The sequence below is a fragment of the Echiichthys vipera genome (assembly GCF_963691815.1).
Source record: "Echiichthys vipera genome assembly, chromosome: 8".
NCBI classification, from domain to species: domain Eukaryota; kingdom Metazoa; phylum Chordata; class Actinopteri; order Perciformes; family Trachinidae; genus Echiichthys; species Echiichthys vipera.
Window position 1 is genome coordinate 5,287,693 of NC_139833.1, and position 22,611 is coordinate 5,310,303.

At 42.6% G+C, this 22,611-nt stretch overlaps 2 protein-coding genes across 3 annotated transcripts; both read left to right on the plus strand.

Moving 5' to 3' along the window:
* The first annotated feature begins 388 nt into the window (after positions 1-388).
* On the plus strand, positions 389-3,234 carry pkdc (protein kinase-like domain containing). Its single transcript, XM_083918881.1, has 3 exons — positions 389-536; positions 1,334-1,716; positions 2,603-3,234. The coding sequence occupies exons 2-3, from the start codon at positions 1,346-1,348 to the stop codon at positions 3,192-3,194; spliced, it is 963 nt and encodes a 320-aa protein (XP_083775007.1). The 5' UTR covers positions 389-536; positions 1,334-1,345; the 3' UTR covers positions 3,195-3,234.
* Positions 3,235-5,261: 2,027 nt separating this feature from the next.
* herpud2 (HERPUD family member 2) lies at positions 5,262-15,099 on the plus strand. Of its 2 annotated transcripts, none has more exons than XM_083917641.1 (9): positions 5,262-5,340; positions 8,086-8,479; positions 10,718-10,795; positions 11,059-11,166; positions 11,932-12,095; positions 12,910-13,035; positions 13,152-13,487; positions 13,658-13,769; positions 14,175-15,099. In XM_083917641.1, the coding sequence occupies exons 2-9, from the start codon at positions 8,333-8,335 to the stop codon at positions 14,367-14,369; spliced, it is 1,266 nt and encodes a 421-aa protein (XP_083773767.1). In that variant the 5' UTR covers positions 5,262-5,340; positions 8,086-8,332; the 3' UTR covers positions 14,370-15,099. The 2 variants fall into 2 exon arrangements, with proteins under 2 accessions (XP_083773767.1, XP_083773768.1); XM_083917642.1 differs by having other exon boundaries at positions 11,062-11,166.
* Positions 15,100-22,611: the final 7,512 nt, after the last annotated feature.

A 22,611-nucleotide genomic window follows, 5' to 3' on the forward strand; every position in this document is an offset into this window, starting at 1 on the left:
AATTCCACCAGTCTTGTTGCCAGGTTGGTCAGACCCGACCCAGTAGCCCACAGGAGACCGGAGCCTGTTTGAACCCATCACAGAAAAGTGATCATGTGTCCATTTTGACAGCAGCTGGATATACTTGTAGTAAAATATGACTATTTAGTTTCCCTATGTTAACAAAAAAGAACATTTATGTCCTAAACATAGAACAAAAAAACATAGGAAACAAAACACATGCAGGTCTCCATGTACCTGTTGGTGCACTCCAGTCCAGCAGGTGGCAGTGGTGTTAACCTGGCTTTACTTTGTTTCATGTCTGCAGCTTTAAACACCAGATGGACGACTGTGGAGAGAATACTTCCTGTTATCACACATGAAGCAGAGGGGGAAGTTAATCATCAGTAGGCATTCTGTTTCTGCATATTTCAGTCAGTTACTGTTTAATACTAGCAAGTTATATGTTATAGGAGTATCCACTGAACGTGTGAGCATTAAATAAAGCAGAAATAAAGCCTGTTATTGTTGTCTGGATGCACAAGCTCGTGAGTGAGGTAAGTGTCACACCAATATTATAACACCAACATTAACAAGATGATCTTTATATGTGTAGAATAAAAAACACACTTAAAGAGAAAGTATTGCAATATGAATATGTACGCATAAGTACATTTTGTTGCAGTAAATAGCAACTTGTACGTGTAAATAGGAGCAAGAAATAGATATTGTAAATTAAAATGAGTGCATGCAATTATATTAATGAAGTTAATACAAGGAAATATAATACAATATATATGGCAGTTAAAATGTATCTCGAAAAAGTCGACTTTTAATGTTTTTAGCTTTCTGATGATGCATTTTCCAGGTGATCCAAGAGACTTTTTAAAATACTACTATGTATATTTAGCTTAAGAAGTAGGGTCATTTTGTCTACGCATAAAGGAAACTCTTCATTATTCAGTTTATCGTGAAAATTCAACATCAGCACATCTGGTTTTTATTGGACTGGAAGGGAATGAAGAAGAAGAAGAGTTACTTTATTAATCCAATAAAGTATCCGCAAGGGGAAATTCAATTTTTCCATGTTACACTCACACACACAGGCCCGAAATACACACACATGCACAAACAGGACCTATATATATGCAATTAATGGAGAGATGTCAGAGCGAGGGGAAACACAACACACAGCTGTGAGACAGGATATAACAATATGTGCCCCTGAGATGTAGTAGAGTCATAGTATAAAGTTGCATAAAATGGAAATCCTTAAGTAAAGTATAATATGTAGTTGGGTAAATGTTAAATTCCACCACTGCGGCTGAAACTGTGCTTCCTCTTTCCTGTCCAGCTCTGACTGGAAATGAAACAGGAGCACCAGGAGCTCATCCTGCAGGCGTGCGGTGCCACATCCCTGCGTGTCGGTGCAAAGATCCAGACGCTGTGGAGCGGTTACGGGGAGATCGTCAGGCTGCACCTGGAGAGCTGCGACCGGCCGTCCGTGATCGTCAAGCACGTCAAGTTTCCAGAGGAGGCGGAGCATCCTGGAGGCTGGAACACAGACCGCTCCCACACACGCAAAGTGAGATCCTACCAGGTGGAGACACACTGGTACCAGAACTATTCCACCAATCAGAGCTGCCGGACACCTGCCTGTCTGGCTGCCTGTTCCCATGGAGACGAGATGCTGATCGTGCTGGAGGATCTGGACGTGGCTGGTTACGATCAGAGAAGGTATGAACACAGAATATGTTGCATGAAATCAAGCTTAGGGCATCAAATGAATGGACAAGTCCGACGTTTCTATTGAAGTGACACAGTTTAACATGTTATAGGTGCTGAAAAAAGGACTTTTGTAAAGATTTGAGTCTTAAAAACATTCAAATTGGATGAACAGTAACGCAAATGTTTTAGAAACACCCAGTTCACAGGTTCAAATTCTCCCAGTTCATCCACTGCCTGTGACATTTCAGATATATTCATCTTTTCATAATTGTTATTCGTTTACTTTAATTCTAGTTTCTTTAATTCTAGATTTTATTTTCCTACATAATGAAATACTGTTTTCTTAAAATCTCTTTACCATATTTACATTTTTGCTTCAAAAACAGTACAATTTTATAAAGATGTACATCACAAGTTTAATCACGATACGATATTATATCAAGTTTTTGGGACATTTACTGATATAAAAAATGTATGTTTGATATGACATGATATCATCTGCCTATTTTACACGTCAGTGACATTTGTATTAACTCACAAACAGCAACTAAAATACGATTTGACAGTTTTAATAGTGAGCTTTTACAGACTTCTCTTTTTAATAAAAAGAGTTGGGATTTTCAAAATAAAAGGTGCATCTTCATCGTTGAATCAACACAGATCGAAGTATTGTTACATCCCTGACATTTAAATTTTAAAGTTCTTTCGGTTTGTTAAAAAAACCTCCAAAAACAATTCAGGAAACATGTCTGTAGCTACAGCCCTGGTGAAAAGTGTAGAAACCTAATAGTTTTTGAGCTACCTATCTAAAGGAAAACATTGCTACACGTCTTATTAGATGTGGACGCATGAAAATGAATGTCCTGCTGGAGGAATAAGTTTGTTTTCTTTGTAGGACCAGCGTGAAGGACAGAGAAATAAAGGCCTGCCTCAGCTGGCTCGCCCACTTCCATGCTCTCTTCCTGGGTGTGACCCCAGAGGGGCTGTGGCCCGTCGGCACCTACTGGCACCTGGAGACCCGTCCCGACGAGCTGGAGGCCATAGACGACGCCAAGCTCAAAGCGGCAGCCGGTGACATCGACAAGATACTGAACGAATGCCGCTTCAAGACGGTCGTTCACGGAGACGCCAAGTTGGCCAACTTCTGTTTCTCCCGGAGTGGACGGGGTGTGGCAGCTGTAGACTTCCAGTATGTTGGAGGAGGCTGCGGAGTGAAAGATGTTGTGTATTTTTTAGGAAGCTGCATGGAGGAGAAGGAGTGTGAAAAGAGGGTACCCGGCCTGCTGGACTACTATTTCACAGAACTAAAACAATCTGTGGAAAAGGACGTGGATTCGGCCGCCCTGGAGAAAGAGTGGAGGGAGATGTTTGCATTTGCATGGACAGACTTTCATCGCTTTCTGCTGGGATGGATGCCCGGACACTGGAAGATCAACCGGTACAGTAAACAGCTGACCAAGGAGGTTCTCTCCAAACTGAACCTGTGACCAGAACCTGTGACCAGACTTTTAACTCCAGGCAAGGTTTGAATCTGGAAATCCGTATATGGAGAAATGAATTGTTCACAAACATCTGTGTACAGTGAAGCATGGTAACCGAAACAATTCTGGTTGAATAAAAGTTTTTGAAAATTGTTCAGGCTTTTCTTTAAACTGCAGGCTGGGTAAACCTCGTAAAGTCTGAAAGCAGCTAAAAAGCCAAATAGCTGCTGGTCCTGGTTTCTCTAATGAGAACATTCACATTGTTCCCAGTGTCTAAGATGTCAGTTTGGGCTCTGGACATTTATAATGGACATTTTTCACTATTTACAGCCATTCTTAGACTAAACATTAATTGAGTTATCAAAATAAAAATCAAGAGACAAGTCAATGACAATGATCATCCTAATATTTTAATTATGGGCTACATAAAAATTATTCATTAAAATATAGCAATGTGCGTTTTTTGTTTGTTATTTGTACGATTCAACCACGGAGACTTCATAATATTGCTTTATGAATATGACATTTACCAAGTACAAGTATAAGCTTTGTCATGTAACTTTATTTTTCACTAAATTAGACAAACAAAATTATATTACATAAAAGATTTAAAGCATGGGAAAGAAAAATGAAATTGCAGCACAGTCCACTTCTCTAGGAAATTCAAATGAGGTGGGGGTATTGCGCGGTAGATGAGGTATGACTCAGGACATATTGAGGTTCTGTTGCAATTTGTTCAACCTTTATTCATAAAATGACTGTGTTTGTTATGTTGCCTATGTTTGTTTTTTTATTATACAAATAAATACATCTTAAAAATCTAAACACCTTTAGTTTAAAAAAAGAAGAATTTGATTAATTTCTCTGATTTTATTTGAAACACAAAAGTGTTGCGTCAGTGTATATGCTGTTTTTCCCCAAACAATGTTATTTCATATTACAATTTAAAATAAAAAATCAATTTACAAAACTAGTTTGAGGAAAATGTGCTTGCATTTGAAACAGACAACGCTTAAAACACATTAACAAGATAAAATAATCAAGGGTTGACATTTCATCAAAGGTTCTTTAAGCGTGTTGAAAGAAACACAGGATTGTAAATTAAAGAGCAATTCATTTATAGACGGATTTTCTTCTATAATACGTTATAGGCGGCAGTAGCTCAGTGCATAGGTGACTTGGCTGGGAACTGGAGGGTTGCTGGTTTGAGTCCCTGTGTGGACCATGAATGGAGCGTGTACTGGTGGCTGGAGAGGTGCCAGTTCATCTCCTTGGCACTGCCGAGGTGCTGTTGAGCAAAGCACCAAACCCCCAACTGCTCGGGGCGCCGGTCACTGGCAGCCCCCTCGCTCTAACATCTCCCCACTAGTTGCATGTCTAAAGGTCTGTGCATGTGTGTGTATTTCGCGCCTGTGTGTGTGTAACATGAAAAAATACAGTGAAAATTAAATTTCCCTATTGCACGATGAATAAAGTAATTCTTCTTCTTCTTCTATGCGATGTTATATAGTTTTTAATTTTGATTTTTAAACCGTTTATAGTGAGTTTGCTGTTTTTCCATTTATCCTTATGTATATGATATTTCCCCATAATGAGAATTGTGTTCACCATTTTGTACACCTTTTTTGACAGACCACTCATATAAACCTTTACTTTAAATGTTTTATACAAATACATGTTAATCCCAATATTTAACCATCTGTCTTTACCTAGTTTGTAAAGTGTCCTGAGATAACTGTTGTTATGATTTGGCACTATAAATAAAATTGAATTAAATTGAATTGAAGTGATAAACACGGACTTACTTCCAAATTTAACCTTTTCCTTAAAGGTTTCAGCAGCAGGATTAAATTATTATTTTTTTTAATTTGAACTGAATTAGTTTGACCTTGGATGGAGTTGGACATTTAAGATAGCTGCTATACGTCTTCGTTAATGTCTATTATCTTTAATTTCGTTGACTTTTTGTTATCATTGTTTTTCTTTGAACACACTTCCGGGTACGTTTACGTGCTGCCTTCTTCCTCGTGATCAGCTGTTGGGAGGATGCTGACGTGGCATCCGGTCTCACACCCGACATTAACGACAACAAGGCGTATAGGCGAGCTGGGGCGAAGACACGACGGTCCCGCAGGAGTAACGTTATAAACAGGTACGGAACCGAAACCCCCGTGTTTTATAGCCGGTAACCTCACTCCGTTCCGTTAAATTAAGTCCGTTAAATGTGTTGTCATCGCGGTCAACGGTTTCGAACGTCCAACCGAATTATTATGTAGCGTAGCAACAGCGAAGCTAACGTTAGCCAACAAGCTAACTCCTGTTCCCCTGGTTTCACGAATGGTCAAAATAGAAGCGCAGGAGTGACTTAAAGCTGGTTTTATGAGTGTTTTTGTTGGTTTTTAAACACGGGGGGTGTACTTATAAACTGCGTACTCTGCTGTGAATCCCTCAGTTGAGCTTGTTTCGGGATAATTTACAGTTAGTTGATTGTTTTGACAGTTTGCTGTAACGCTGACGCAACACGGCAGGTGTCGGGAAGCCTGAACTGAAACCCGCGGCCCCCCAACACCTCCACAGCTGTTAGTTTCTGTTTTCAGGATCGAATTTGTTTGCATAAAAACCACAGAAATACATGAAATATTCAGCTAAGCTCGATAAGATCTATGTAATGTTACTCTTTGTACAGACAAAGAAGTTAAATCACCTGCCAGGAAGTGAAACTCTAGGAATCCAGCGATTTGCATCTCATTAATGAAACCAGGGGTATTTCAACGTTTTTTAGGACAAGGACCCCTCAGTCCTATTAGGCCTATTACAAGTATTGTATTCAATTTGGTTGTATTTCAAATTGGGCCTAATAGCTATTGTTACCTAAAGCCTCATGGGGGTTCTCAAACTGTGAACATGATGTACCCCCTCAGTAAATACCACGTTTTCTCAAGTACCACCAAGTAAGACCAGTGTTTGTGGCACACTAGACTCTTGGTGGTGCTATTCATGCAATGTAACACTATTATAGACATGATGATATTCTGTATTTCTCCTTATTGTCAACCCATCTCTTGCACAGACCAAAACCAACAATGAATTGATCCCACTAACAAGTCTGTGTAGTTAAAGTCTGTCTATTGTTGACATCTGCACGAGAAACAGATCTGTTGTCTGATGTCTCTCTGGGAACCACACTTCGAAGAATAGATCATGAATTCACGTGATCAAGAGTGAAGGAATCAGTCGCACAGTAACTTTACCTCAACTAAAAGACATGGACACATTTTAAGGTTTTGGGAGAAGCGAGAGGAAAGGGGGTGCTGCACATACATGTATATCTGAGCCAGTGTATTACTAAAAGGGATACTTTACCTATTTTGATCCAGGTCTGTGTCGTGGCAACATGGGCATTGTGTTCAGACGAACAGTGTTTGGCCTGTCTCTCTCCGTGGCAGTGGAAGTCCCCGAGGAACGGAGCATTGGAGATCTGCCAAAATCTACCAAATGGTCTCACGCTCTGCTGAAATTTTGTTAAAGGAAGACCAAACACTGTTCATCTGAACACACGCCCACATTACTATGGCGCAGAGCTGGATCGAAAGTAAAAGTACATATTTTTTACCCATTTTTAAAGATCTACGTGTCTTTAGTAAGAAGACTCAAGCCTGAGGCCAATGGTTTCTATTGATAGACGGACTATCCTTTAATTAGTAAAATCAATGTAGGAATAGTCATTCTGAAACCGGTGTAACTGGGGTTTACTGGGCGTGTAGTTTCAAATTAGTTTGCATGTTTCCTCGCTGCGGTTGATTGGATAGCCAAAACAAAGAGCCTACTATCTAAAACTGTGCAATGAATTTTACCTTCAATAAAGCTCCAGACTAACTTTTTTCACTAGCAGCACTTTGGCCCCCAACTGAAAATTTTAAGAGCGCGGACCAGAAATTTTAGCGTCACAAAAAAAAGAGCCCCACCCTGTGCCCGACAACATATGGCACGGCCCTGGAGAGAGCGAGTAGCGGTGTGACGACCGCCACTCACTCACCTCACCGAACAGATACGTTTCCATTTTATTAAGTCGATCGACTCACACCTGGGTTTTATTTTTACAGCTGTTCATTCATTTTAAACATGAACCGTATCTACACTGATCAGATCAGTCTGTGTGTCACCTGCTGCGCTGGGCCTAGAAATAAAGTCAATGAATCCGTTAAACCCTGGAAACTATTTTGGTTTAGTAAGTTTCTTCTGTCACTCCGCTGTCTGAATCCTGTCCGCCAGGTCCAGACACTGTGACTAGCTGCAGGTGTTAGGTGTTTGTGTTACAGTGCTGACGTTACTATCTTCTCAAACTGCTCAAATATTGTTCCTGTCTTATCTGTCACTCAGTTGCTGTTGAGCCACTTTCATATTGATATGGCGAGACATCTGGCTGTGCATGTGCGACAAGATGTAAAATTTAGTCGCACACTCAAATTTTGGTTGCAAAATGCGACTGTTTTGTCGCAGTCTGAAGACCTTTAAGGTTATAATCAGTTTTAGATATGTGTTAATTCAACTTTGTGATCATTTTGGAAGCTGGGGTTTGTGGTGCTGTTGAAGTGTAATGTGTTGTATTCAGACAGGTCTCTCATAATCATATTCAAATTAGAAAGCAATTACAAACACAGTTTCATAATAAAAACGTGTTTGGAGTAAGATAGGTATAAAACTGATTATGATTAAACAAAACATAAATACAGTTTCAAGTGTGGCTGTATGAATAAACTAGTAATAGCTTTGCAGCCAGATATACTGTAATATGATTTAATGTGATGTATTTATTATTTAAATCTGTCAGCTTCTTTGTGTGAAACTTTGTTTACAGCAAAGAGACTCAGACTCTTCCTCTTTTACTTTTCAACAGAACTCCAAGAACTATCACCACAGAAAAATCCCCATCGATATAGTTGGAAACCACCAAACTTCCTCCACGGATGATACTGTAGAGGGGACGACCACATCCCACAGCCGGGAGAGTTTCACGTGTGTTTTGGCCCCAGAATGGACAGAATTTGAGGGAACTGTCTCCTCAGGTGAGTCCTGAGTGTTGTGACGCTAAAGCTCTCTTGAGCTCAGGTTCTTCAGAGCCCACACTGCTAGTAATATGAGCCATGGACCCCTGGACAGTGGAAAGTCCTGTAACCCTGGTCATTAAGGCCCCGAACCAGAAGTATGAAGACCAGACCATTAACTGCTTCCTCAACTGGACCGTGGAGAGGCTGAAGAGTCACATCTCCAACGTTTACCCAAGCAAGCCGGTAAGTAGCTCTCATGTTCACTTGTTCTCTTTGTCGTCTTCGTTCTGGCTCTACGTGTGTGCAGGTGGATTAAAAATAGTTTAAACTGACTCACGAACCAGGAGGAAATCCTTAAATGTTGTGGACAGATGCATAACTAGATGTATTTTTGCTTTTGCAAAAGTGTACCAAAAGACAAATATAGGGCTGCAACTAACAAATAATTTTCCTTATCATTACATTTACCATTTATTTTCTCAAGTAATCGATTATCCGGTTGGTCTCAGAACTGACACAATTTCTTAGGGCCAAAGTGCTTCAAATGACCCAAAGTTACCGTATTTTCCGCACTATAAGTCGCACCTAAAAACCTTCACATGTCTCAAAAGCCGACAGTGCGCCTTATAATCCGGTGCTCCTTATATATGGACCAATATTGAGCCACAACAGGTCTCGCAACTACGGTAGGCAGCCGCCGACTCTATTTCCCCCCCGTAGAAGAAGTAACGCGCGGTGCATATATGACTGCGCGAAGCGTGCCATTTCATTTCCATGTGTGTGTTTGTGTAAAGAGCCCAAAATGGCTGCTATTAAGAGACACGCTTACGACGCAGAGTTTAAACACAAGGCCATTAGTCACGCAGTAGAACACGGGAATAGAGCAGCAGCCAGAGAGTTTAACATGAACTAATCAATGGTGCGGAAGTCGAGGAAGCAACAAGACGACCTCCCCTGACTGTTTTGTTGACGTTCCCTTTAGCGCAGCTCCATCTATGGATGCAGAACGTAACCCCAGCCTCGACTGTAGGGTCTGTTCTATGCACCTTATAATGCGATGCGCCTTATATATGAAAAAAGTTTCAAAATAAGCCATTCAGTGAAGGTGCGCCTTATAATGTGGTGCGCCTTATAGTGCGGAAAATACGGTATTCAATTGACTATGATTTAAGACATAGAAAGCATCTAATTCTCACATTTGAGAGGCAAAAACCAATAAATATTCTTCCTTCTTTCCTTTAAATATTGGCGCTTAATTTTCTGTCATTAAAAAAATATTCCAACTACTTTGTTATTGTTTTTTTTACAGTGGAGGAAAATCTTTTCAAACCAGTCCTGCGGCAGAATCCATTTGTCTGCTTAGTGTCACGTATGCTTAGTATATCCTAAACAACCCTATGACTAAATACAATGCTCCTGCCTTTGTCCTGAGGTGCATTGTGTTGGTTTGTGCACAATAGACCAATCGCCTCCTGCTCACACATTTGGTGAAAACAATCTCCTCTTCTTCAGGTTGGTATTTAGAAATGGACGGCTGGGTTTTCATGGATGAGTTGAGCAATTACTTGAGGAACGCTGTGGTTTTATTTATGTTCCTACGCTTAAAATTTCAAGTTCAGGGAAGCTTTGCACAAAAAAAACCCCAGAAACAAATCAGATGATGACAAGCACAGACAAAGTTGGCAGTGCTTATTTTTTCAGTTTAATTTATTCACGATAAGAAGCACCACAGGTATTCAAAGCAAAGCTGTGTAACCATAGCAACGTGTGTTAAATGTCAGTGAAAGTTTGCGCCTCGAGTTGTGTCTGTGTGTGAGATAATCACACGGTGCTGCAAAAAGACACAATTATAAAAAAGAGAACATGCAGCAGACAAATACAACCACTGATTTGCATGAGAATGAGGCGATAACCTTTGAAATTCTGTTTTTTTTTTATACTTTAGTGTCCGTTTTCCATCGTGGGCAAGTGTCCTTTGTAAAATGACATGTAGCACGGAGAATATGATTATACACGCAGGGTGCTTTTAGTACGATTTGAAATCTAATCTGTAGCCCAGCAATCTAATCTAATCCTGAAGTCACTTTATGCACATTAAGGATTTCACATCTCCTGTTCTAACATTCCACATGACAACAAGGTCCCGTCCCCCTCCCCATCTAACAGCTGGAGACAAACATCAGAGCGGACGAGAAATGTTTTATTTAAAAGGCTGATGTTTCTGCATCCGTGTGCAGGATTTCAGTGGGCTGGTCGTGACAAAGAGGTACCTGAAAGGGTTCATTCTCAAAACAAGGTCCATTTTCTAGCCGATGCTAATGATCAGCAACGCTTGGGGTTCCTCCCTGTTCTCACGGTATCATATTTCATTCCCCCCCCCCCCCCTTGCTTTAATAAAAACACAACCAATTTAAACAGTTTCACACGCTCTGTACACGGGTCTTTTCTTTGTCTCACCACCCGATGCTGTTTGTGTTGTAGCTGTCTAAAGACCAGCGGCTGGTGTACTCAGGAAGACTTCTTCCAGACCACCTCCAGCTCAAAGATGTGCTTAGAAAGGTAAGAGCTGTGTGTGTGTGTGTGTGAGAGAGAGAGAGAGAGAGAGAGCGGGTTGCCTCGGAAACAATAACTGATCAGATGTGATTCACAAACAAAAGTCCGGTATTGTGTCTGAATTCTGGACACTTCTACACTAATCATTCATCTCTCTGTTTCTTGTTTTATTTCCCTCTCTGCTCTGTTGCTGCCTCCACCTCCTCCTCCTCTCCTTCTCTCTCTTCCTCCCACATCCTCGGTCATGCCCTGACCCTGTCGACCCTCAGCAGGATGAATACCACATGATGCATCTAGTGTGTACCTCTCACAGCCCCCCAGCCTCGCCCATGCCTCGGAGCTCCTCCACGGCAAATTCCTCTGCTTCGGACTCCGGCGTGAGTAGACACACACACACACATACGAGCACCACTCTTCATCTCCTTCTGTAGGGCTCTAACAAAGTGTGTGTGTGACACAGCTTAGTTGTTTGTAGCTGAGGCTCCAAGGTTTATGCTTTGTCAAATATTTATGGGAGATGGTGAACCATGACACCAGCAGCTAATGGACGCAAAGATCCATGAGCAGCTGTTAAGCCTCTAAATCCTACAGATGACACCTGATGTTGACTGTTGGCGGGTTCCTTCACCATAAACAGGTTTTGAAACAACTGTACAGGTATTAGCTGTAGGCATGCACCGATCTGATTAGGGAAGAAACTAAAAGCTACAATCAGAATTTGTTTTTGTTTTTCTTGTTATGCTTTTTTTATTATTATTATTATGAACCTTATATGAATCAAGGTGAGATTTATTGAGTTGGAAAATAGCAACCTGCGTAAAACTACCTGAAACCTTGGTGGTTTTTTCAAATATTTAAGCAGTTGGCAATTAATCTGCCAGTCGTTGCGGCTCTAGTGTGTCTGGAGTGTTACTCTGTGTGTGACCACTCCGACTCTTGACTGAGATAACTTGTGCAAACACATCTGCCCCTCAACTTTCCACCGCCTACAATGAATCCGTGTTTGTTTGCTTCCACGTGTGTCTTTCTGTTGCATTTGCATGCAGTCACACTGCCTTTTAAAACGGGCCTTTAGAAAACATCCTGTTTTCCGTGTGTTAACTAGCTCAGTTCCTGATTGGTGTTTACTTCTCGTCTCTCAGAGTTCAGACAGCGCCGGCTCCTCCACCTCTGCCGCCACACTGAATCAGGACAGTCAGCCAGCCTCCTCCTCCTCCTCTTCTGTCCCAGGAAGTTATGATGGCCTGAGGTATCGCGGCGGCTTCCCCCAGTACAACCCCCAGAGTCCTGCTGGTGTCCCTCAGTGGTAAGAAAGTCTCTGACGCCACAATATAACTGATATACAACTCTTTTTCATTGACATTTTCATGGTTTTCCACAAAATATGGCTACGGTGGTGTGTCTGCTGTAACCTTCTGAATTGAGACTTATTTTTCTGAAGTAGAGACACAAACTTCAGCCTTAGATAATCTTAATCTTCCTCTTTTGGAAACATTCACATTCGAACGGATACCAGAACCTGAAATTCGGTACCGGTACCTTTTTTTGGTACCATCTGATTGTAATAAGACAAATGTAATTTTAGTTTTAAAAATAAGTCAAAAACTTTTATGTTATTTGTTTACATTTAGTAATTTATTTAAAACATTTTTCACACCACGCAAAATTAACCACCTCCAAAACCTCTTCATTCACCCTTGAGCCTGTCAGTCTGTCACCAGGGCATAGATAATACTGCAGCGAGTGTCTTTGTACAAGCTGCAGGGCGATGCTGTGTGACGCCGTGTGCTCTTCTCTCCTCGCCTGTCCGTCTGAGCTGAGCCCCGTTCTGTCAAACATGCAGAGGAGAGGACAGAGAAGCTCTTAGACACCAAAATTTGGCACCGACTGAATTAACGTGAATCGGGGCTCGGTAGTATTGGTGTAATTCAGTCTGTACCTTTTTAAAAGTTAAGTGTTTGGTACCCAACCCTAGTTTAGTTTAAATACCATAGGGACTGTGTAATCTAATGTGGTCCAATACAACAGTCCTGCAATAAATCAAACCTTTTTTAAGAAGTGTATTATATTCAGACAGAGAGTCGCTGATTCAACACTAAGTTTTAAACATTTCTCTACAGGCCGGATGGAGCCCAGGTCCCTTTGCAAGGCGACCTCCCTGCCAACATGCCCGCCCACCCCATGTACATGCCCATGCAGATGCTGTGGTGGCAGCAGATGTATGCACGCCAGTACTACATGCAATAGTAAGTTGAAGAAATGTATATACACATGTAGTCTTTTTCTAATTGCTGCCATTTTGTAATTTTTTACAATAGTTTTGGGTTTTCTTCTAAATATCGGACTCTTTTCTCCTCATCAGTCAGGCAGCAGTAGCCGCCTCTCAGCCTCCCATCACCCCCACTCCTCCCTCTCCCTCCCCCTCGCCCCACCAACCCGCCCAGCCCAATGAAGCCGTGCAGCCCCCGCTGGGGCCCAACCCGGCTCCCAACCCATTACCCGAGAACCAGCCGGCCAACCCCAACATCCAGATGAACGCACAGGGCGGGGCGGTGATGAACGACGACGAGATGAACCGCGATTGGCTGGACTGGTTGTACACGGTGTCTCGTGCCGGTGTCCTGCTCAGCATCGTTTACTTTTACTCCTCCTTTAGCCGCTTCGTCATGGTGATCGGCGCCATGCTGCTCGTCTACCTGTGAGTTGTATTTTACAGATACATGTTTTTACATTTGCTTTAATTTGGGTTGTGGGTTCATGACCACAGTCCGTTTCACCAATCTTTCAATGTGATTTTAGAGTACCACTTTAGAAACATGTCTATGCATTTATGGAATATAAACTTTAGTTTGTGTTTACTTTCTCCAGGCATCAGGCTGGTTGGTTTCCTTTCAGGCCTGAGCAGCAGAACCCCAGAGGAGGAGAAAGAGCCAGGCCTCCGCAGGAGGAACCAGAGAGACACCAGGACATACAGGAAATGGTGAGTTGGAACGTCTCTACACCTCCCTGTTATTTTGTAGGAATGTAACGCTCCTCTGTGAGGTAGTAAATCTGCGATACAAAAGTGTGACGGTCGATATTGGTGACGATCGTTAAAATAAATCGCGGTGCGCTTTTTAAAGTTTGATTGAGTTGGATTTTGCTGGTTGAGATCCTACATGCCTCGTGTCAGATGGCGCTGCCAAGATGGTGGCGATGAAGATCATGGACGTATTAAGAAAAATGAAGGATACAACAGCCTGCAATGCTGTTGAATTTGAGATTTACTGCTGAAAAATAAAACACAATGGCTATTTATGAAAGTAATGATTGGATTACATGAAAATAGCGTTCCATCTTTGCCATTTCCTGTCTCTAACCATGCCGGTCTCCTCCCATCTCTCAGGAACGTCTGATGGATGAGGGGGCGGAGGACGACGACAGCGGTGAGGAAGCAGGTGGAGGCCCTGAGGACCAGGCCCAGGCGGCTGCTCCTGCTCCTGCTCTCCCAGAACCAAGCTTCCTCACCACCGCGTGGTCCTTCATCAGCACTTTCTTCACTTCGCTCATCCCAGACGGAAGGCCTCAGCAGGCCAACTAGGCAGACCCCTTCTGTCCTACCTCTCATAAACCCCTCCTCCTGCCAGCAGGTACCGCTCTACAGAAGTATCACAACTCCAACCTTCATCTCTACTGTCCTGAATACCCCCCAAGTCATCTTCAGAACTTTCCAAATACCCTTTTAACCCAGACCACCCGATACTTCCCTAGCCAGTCGGCTGCGACCCTCCACATGCTGCCAACAAACTGACCAATATTTAAAAACAGGCTCCTCTGAAGTTTTAGAGCAGAAACTGTGATTTTTGTGCAGGAGGATATGAGAATAAACAACCATGTAGAAAGTTAATCTCACGTTGTGTTAATGGAGTAAACGCTTCAGCAGTGAAAGTTATTTTCTTTTTCTCTCATTGATCGTGAATTCATTGAGGCGGGGGCGACGGGCCGCGGCCCACGAGGGAGCTGTCTTCCATTTTAAGCAGTGATAAGGTCTTGCTTTTTAAACTTTTAAATGAGGGGTGTAAATCTAAAAAATGACAAAATAAAATCAGGAAACTCCCTAGAATGAGAGGGAGATGTGTGTCGGTAACAAATCATGACAACCACATCCCTAAAGACATTTTCACGTTTGCACACGACGTGCATAAAGACATTGCCGCTACTGATGCACATTGTTTTCCCACTTTGTGTATTTGAACATTATTTACACATGTAAGTATATGCATCTTTAATTCCTGAATATATGCTTTTTTTGAATAAAAATCTTGCTGCGGTTCAACGTGTCTGCTGTGTTTTACGTCCGTAGTTCCTCAGGTGTCCTGCAGGTGGCGGTGTTCACCCACAGATGTCAAAGTGGCTCAGAGCTGACAGTAGTTCACTGAGAAAACCTTCTTTGATGGGACTTTCAGGCAACGATGTGTTAGCACAAGTTGATTGCAATTAGTTCAGTTTTACAATAACCCCAAATTATCTGAAACTTTTTTTTTATATCCATATTTTTCCAGCACTCGGTCAAAAGGTATAACAACTTTGTAAATGTTATCAACTATTTATCCTTAGAGTCATTTACAAAAAGCAAGTTGACTGTTATTTTCTTACTTGTTTCCACTTAATTGTTATGTTTGTGTTTCTAAGCCTGTATTCTTACTTTATTTAACCAGGACACTGTTCTTTTTTTTTTTCCTGGTTAAATGAAAATAAAATAATGCTTCATATTCACAGACCCTGACAAATTAATAAGAGCAAACGGTAAAACAAAAAAAAATGCAAATAGTAAGAAAAAGCAAACTGGAAATACAGTAGATTTAACTAGATAAGTAGATAAAATAAATAAAGACAATTAAAATAAATAATCAAAGTAGTGATAATCTGTTCGATAAAATAATGTGTTTAGAAGCTTTTTACATTACTATGCATGTTATGCATCTGCAGGTTCCCCTGATGATGGATCATATTAAATATAACAAATCAACCCGGGTGGTGTAGTGGTTAGCACTGTCTCCTTAAGGCGAGAAGGTTCCAGGTTCGCATCCCGGCTGGGGCCCTTCTGTGTGGAGTTTGCATGTTCTCCCTGTGTCTACGTGGGTTTTCTCCGCCTCACGCCCGATGTCAGCTGGGATCGGCTCCCCTGACCCCGACAGGGTCAAGAGGTTGAAGATGAATGAAAGAATGAAAATCACCCTTATTTATATAGAACTTTTCTTAATGTTACCAAGAGTTTCACAAAAGAAAATGAAACCAAGCAAGGCAGAAAAAAATCAAAGCTAAAGTGAATTTTAGGGTGTATATCAGTGGGCCGAGCGCTCCTTTGGTGATCCTCTGTGCTTTTCCTCGAGCACGACCATCAGCCCAAAGTTTTTACATGTCCAACTTATTTATGTATAACCCCTGCAAATCTATCAGTTTGACACCCCTGCTTAAAAACGTGTTAGCATTTAGCTTTTACCGCCTCACGGAGCTGCTACCAGGGCTGTAGACGCGTAATGTTGCTAGAAACTGAATACTGTCTCATATTTGCCACTGTACGGCAGAATGGGAGGGTAGGTGCTTTGCTGAAGGGCAGCTCAGTGGCAGATGGGGGGGTCGTTTGATTGACTTCACCTGCTGAGAACTGTCAGCCGTCTGCATCTGTAGATTCCGGTGACCTTCAGCAAGACGGGACAAGACAGCCTACACATTTTCCACGGACTTCACGAAGGAGTTATATTACATCCCTGAGTTTGAGTTTGGTCAGTTCGAGTTAAACATGTGCGGATTCTGACACTATCGTCACCGATAGAGAGGTGAGCAGAGAGGCAGCTCAGACAGCGATGCACTTCAGAGAGTCCTCCAAAACCCCCTAATCAAATGACCATGGATTTTTGTGTAGTTGGTCGTACGGGGCCCAATTAATTATGCATGACAGCGGCTTGACGGCCATTTGATTTCGTTACGCGCGCCCCGATCCGAGCCGCCGATCCAATCAGGTTAGGATCCCTCCCTCCCTCTCTCTCTCTCCCCAGGGTTAGACTCCCCTTATCAGAGGGAGAGATTTCTTTAAGAGGGTGTTTGCGGCCTTGTAGGACATTTCATCATCATAATAAGTCCTTGTTATGCAGACGGCTCTCTCCTGTTTCCCTGCTATCAGGCCTCGTTGTCTTTGGAGAGGCAGCAGTTGGGTTTGACACATGCCACAGAGATAGACTGGCTTTATTAAGTGACCAGAGAGAGGACGGGGATGAGAGTGTGTGACACCTGTAAGGACGAGATGGTGATGCACTGTAGCACCTGCTTTCAGTAAAAGTACCCCCGACTGAGCGCGTGCAGTAAAATCTTCATGCGTAGATGAGAACCTGATCGATGCGTGAGCAGGCCGATATTATTATGATATGCACTGTGTGTCAACGAATAAATAACAAGAAAATGCAGAACAGAGGTGCTAAAGACATGTTTGAGTGTTACGGTTATTACGTTTCCATCCACAGAGCGTTGCAGCATCATTATACCTGTTTAAGGCCTGGTACAGAAAAACACTCTATACTGTATTTTTAGGTCATATCTCCATGACAACACTAAGGGGGGGGTGAATGTTTTTTTACCAGGCTAGTTTTTATTTTATTGGAGGTTAAAGTTTATGAATAATTAGGGGTGTGGCCTCTTGAGTGACAGCTAGCATCTGGCCCTCACTTCTCCTCGGAGGCTAGTTGTCAGGATTAGCATGCTAACTCCGTCATCTCGACCTGGACTGTGGTCATTCGTGTGGTGGTGTTACCATAAGAGACAAGATGGTTTGCTCTTCGATCAACTGTACAAATGTGTTGGCTCTGTTATGCCAATTTAAATAGGCGCACTTGCACCATGACTTGCAATTAAGCGTGGCACATACACTAGATGCTAATCTGGAGCACTGGGAGGATTCGGGCTGTGAGGGTCAGTGTTTTACAGTCTATGGGCATGGTACTGTGTTGAATATCAGTTTAAATCATAGATCATAAACGCTGCCTTCACTTGACTCCCGGAAACTGTGGGTTTTCCACCAGACTGACACAAGTGTGCTTGTACTTGGCTCGTGGAGTGCCCTTTTTGGTAAGAGGAAATGATGCGGAGTCTGACAAGATGGCGACTCCCTGAGGCGAGTACGATTGGATCAAGTTGAGAGAATGAACCTCGACGGAGATGCTACATACATTTTTTTATTGGCTATGGAAACAACTTACTGTTTACCATCGCACAGTGTGATGTTATAAACAATCTCATCTCATCTCATCTTCAATCGCTTTTCCGGGGTCGGGTCGCGGGTGCAGCGGCTTTAGCAGGGGACCCCAAACTTCCCTTTCCCGGGCCACATTAACCAGCTCTAACTGGGGGATCCTGAGGCGTTCCCAGGCCAGTGTGGAGATCTAATCTCTCCACCTGGTCCTGGGTCTTCCCCGAGGCCTCCTCCCAGCTGGACGTGCCTGGAACACCTCCCTAGGGAGGCGCCCAGGGTTCATCCTTACCAGATGATCCTGAACCACCTCAACTGGCTCCTTTCAACGCAAAGGGGCAGCGGCTCTACTCTGAGTTCCTTACTGATGGCTGAACTTCTCCCCCTCTCTCTAAAGGAGACTCCAGCCCCCCTCCTGAGGAAACACATTTCCGCCACTTGTACCCACGACCTCGTTTTTTCGGAAATTGCGGTTTTCCTGTCCACACACTGCTGAAACTGGAATTTTAGAGTAATAAGTTTACCCTAGACTCCGGTTTCAGGAGCCCATAACTGCGGTTACGTGTGGATGAAAGGTCAAACAGCGCAGAGAAACACACAGTTTCAAAAATACCTGCGTTGGTATAGACGGCCCCACAGCATCAGCCTCAAACACACAGGGGATTCTCTTGGCCGTGTCTGACACTGAAAGGAAAACTCGCATCTCTTTCCTTCGACTCCCTGCTGTCAAAAACACAAACCAAATATGTTTGTGATTAATGTGATTATCTTGTGATTCAATTGGTTTCCAAATGTAACTGCATCCGCATCAAAGCAACCCAGTGATTTTGCATCAGCTTAGTGTTCAAATTTGACATTTTCCTGAGAGTTGCAGTGCAGAGAGTTTGGAGCTGTACAGTGTCCCTACTAAGTGTGATTTAATAATCTATACACAATCAAATATCTCAATTTAGACAGAGGTGGAAACGAGTTTTCGGATCTTTTACTAAGGTCAAAGTAGTGAAAGTAAAAGTTATATATTTGAAGAATTGTGTCTTTCGCAGTGTAGTACAGTAACAGTAAAGCACAATTTTAATGTTTCAAGGTGGCACTAACTTAGTAGTGATTATTAAAGCCCCTGAACACCCTCACAGGTGTTAACCCTCTCAGTTATTCTGGCTGATTAGACGTCTGCTTGGGTTGAAGGTGGGCGGGGCTTTGACGGAAATTCATGAGGTCATAAATGCCCGTCTACCACTAAGAATAATAAAGGTGTACTTGTCCCGCCTTAACAGGTGATACAAAGCTAACATGTGATACAAAGCTAACAGGAGACAGGGGAACATGTCAATCAATCACAGTAGACACCCACACAGTCCTGAGAAGAGGGCTACTCAACCAGCTAACTGAAAACACCTGTGTGGGTGTTCAGGGACTTTAATGCCCAATAAATGCCCAGTTTTATCAAACGTTCACATTTATAACACTATTCTCTACAGCTCACTATTTCCTCCAGCTTGTTCCAATAATAAACAAAAGAAAAAAAAAACCAAAGGAATCAAACCAAAGATGAACAAACTAAGAAAAACAAAAAAAAAAACAACAATATTCAGCATAAACAAAGGTTGTGGGTTTTGCTCACACTCAAAGCAGCAACACCTGAAGCTGATCACACCGACCTCGTTATGTCCACCTGCAGCAATTGACTCAAAACAAGGATGATGGTGTTGAGCAGGGCTGCCCAATCCTGCTCACTTGAGTCTAACGATTTTCAAACCTGTGACGAGCTTCGGCTGCTTGATAACGAGCACATCATTTGATTCAGGTGTTGGAGCAGAGAGGAACCTAAAACATGCAGGACAGTGGCCCTCCAGGAGCAGGGTTGGGCAGCCCTGGAATAAAATATAAGTATTCATATAAAAAACGATTAATACTTACTACCCAGGCCTATTTTACACAAACAGATATTATATAGACAGACCATGCCTTTTGGCCATTTGTTCACTTTCAAACTGTTTTTTAGGTCAAAACTGCTTCCAGGGTTTTCAGAAACTCAGTTTCCAGTTTCTGATTTATTGCTCAAAGACCATTTTTTGTTTGGCTTTTCACATTACGTCTTTAAACGTGGCCTGTCTACGGGTTGTTGTGTCAACAGCTCACGCTCCTGAAATGATCCGCATGCGCAGCTGATCATTTATGACATCACACCACAACGGTGTTTACGGAAGCAAACATGGCAACGGTGACTTGTATTATGGGACTTTATGGCTTAATGCTAAAAACAGTGTGTGGCAGTCTAAAACTTCACCATCCCTCCACTGGCCCCCTGCTTCACTGCGGTCCTCCATGTTTCTTTTGATTCTGCTCCTGGCTCCCGCCTGTGGCACACTTTTTTTTCAGTCAACTTTATTTGTCATTCATTTACAAAACAGTGCAGCGCGGGTCAGAATGACGTCAAACTCACATTAAATGGGACCTGGCTGTTCAGATTGCGGCTGCATTGGTAAAAATCCGAGGGGCCCATTGTCTCATAGTCCACCCATGTGTAGTGCAGTAGATATAAAGTAGCATAAGATGTAAATTCTCAAGTAAAGTACCTCATATTTATAATACAGTTACTTTTCACCACTGATTTTGGGTTATTTCTTAATGGCATGACTAAAAAAGTGTATTGTTTAGCACTATCGCCTCAAAGGTTTTCTCCGGGTTCTCCGGTTTCCTCCCACAGTCCAAAAACATGCCCGTGTTCGGTTAATTGATGACTCTAAAATTGCCCGTAGGTGTGAATGGTTGTCTGTCTCTGTTTGTCTCTATGTGTCCTGTGATAGACTGGCGTCCTGTCCAGGATGTACCCCGCCTCACGCCCGATGTCAGCTGGGATCTGCTCCAGCCCCCCCTGTGACCCCGACCGTGGGATAAGTGGTTGAAGATGAATGAATGAATGACTAAAAAGTATTAGATATGAGACAAAATATGAGTCAGTAACCTTGATGTCGGTCTACATTTGGTCCTAGAAACCTTCGGTAAAATAATTAGTGCCCTCAGATTGTGGGCAGGAAGTGAATTTAGTTTGAGCTCTGTCAGGAAGTGCTGTCGTCTCCGTTTGTCCTCGGGCAACTTTGCTTTCGAGGTGTATCTCCTCTAAAGCGATATTCCATTGTTTGCCAACAGGTTTCACATTTCAGCACAAACTCTTGTGTGTGTTTCGTGTCCTTTGTCTTCCCTGAAGCACTTTGTGGCCTGTTTGTTAAAAGCGCTTTTATCGCTAAATTAGACTTGGCACGTCTTGTCAGGACCGACTGCGGCTGATGAGACTCTTGACCTGCAGATAAAACATCCATTAAGTGGCTTGTCTGGGGCGATTCGGTGCTCTTACTCTATTAGCATCTTGTTAGCCATTTGTGAGATGGTGCAGCAATGGATGCGCGCTGCCGTTGTGCAGCCAGTCACCACGCCATAAAGAACCACCTCTCACTTTGCTGCAGTGCTAAATGACGTCTCCGACATTGTAATGCTCGCCGGCTGTCCTCCGCCAGACGATTCAAATGACCGCTAAAAGCCCGGGGGGGAGGGCCAAAATGCAAAATTGATGGAAATGACATTAGATTCAGCTCATGCTCCTCACTGTGTAAATTATGCCCCAAAATGGACTCTCTGGCCTGACTGTTGGCTCCAATTTGTTAGGCCATACCTCACGGTGGCTTGTCTTGTCCTTCCCCTCTCCCTTTAATCCAATCAGAGCCACACTGGATGTTATTTATTTGTTTATTTATTTATTTTCGAAGGATGTAACCGATTCTTATCAGGGCCGAAATGGGGCCTTCTTCCTGGTGAAACGGTGACTAACATCCAGCCATCGATCCGTCAGTTCGTCTGCGGTGGCGGGTGATGGTTCTGGTGATAGACGACTGCGTGTGTGTGTGTGTGTGTGTGTGTACTGGAGTCAATAGTGCAGATATGAGTGTGTTTTTCAGTCCATAGATTGTGATTGAACATGTATACATGAACACTAAACAGGCTTACAGGGACATTATACTGACCTGCTTTAATATCTGACATTGTTATATTACATTTTGTTTTGTAATGAACATTTTTTGGATTCGTTCAGACATCTACGTCACGTGCCGCTGCTCGTCTGTTATGTTTTTGCTCATAAAAGCTTCGGCAAACTGCCTAAAATGTAAATGTTAAACACTTCCCTGCTCCCATTAGAAGATATTTCTTATGCAGGTCTATTAGCTTTATTATGATTTATGATCTCAGAGCTGGCTTTAATAATTTAACAACTCCTCAGAGTTTCTCATGTGGATGGTTTTGGGTTTTGGTCATTTAGTCCATCATTCATTTTGGACATGTTTTGCAGGACTCTTCTACTTAACTTTGCTTTTTCCATTCTCAGGAGACATCTCATGAAAATGGAAGAACTCTTTGTCTGTCCGTCTGTCTGTCCTTCGACTTTCTCGACAACCGTTAATCCGATCGACTTCACACTTGGCGGGTGTGTTACTGAGGACTAAAGGAAGTGCAGTGTTTACTACGAGCTCTTGAGATCCACGGGACATATTTATTAGCACGGTAGTGTGAATGTGAATGTGATCTCATGGAAAGCGTGACTTTTTCC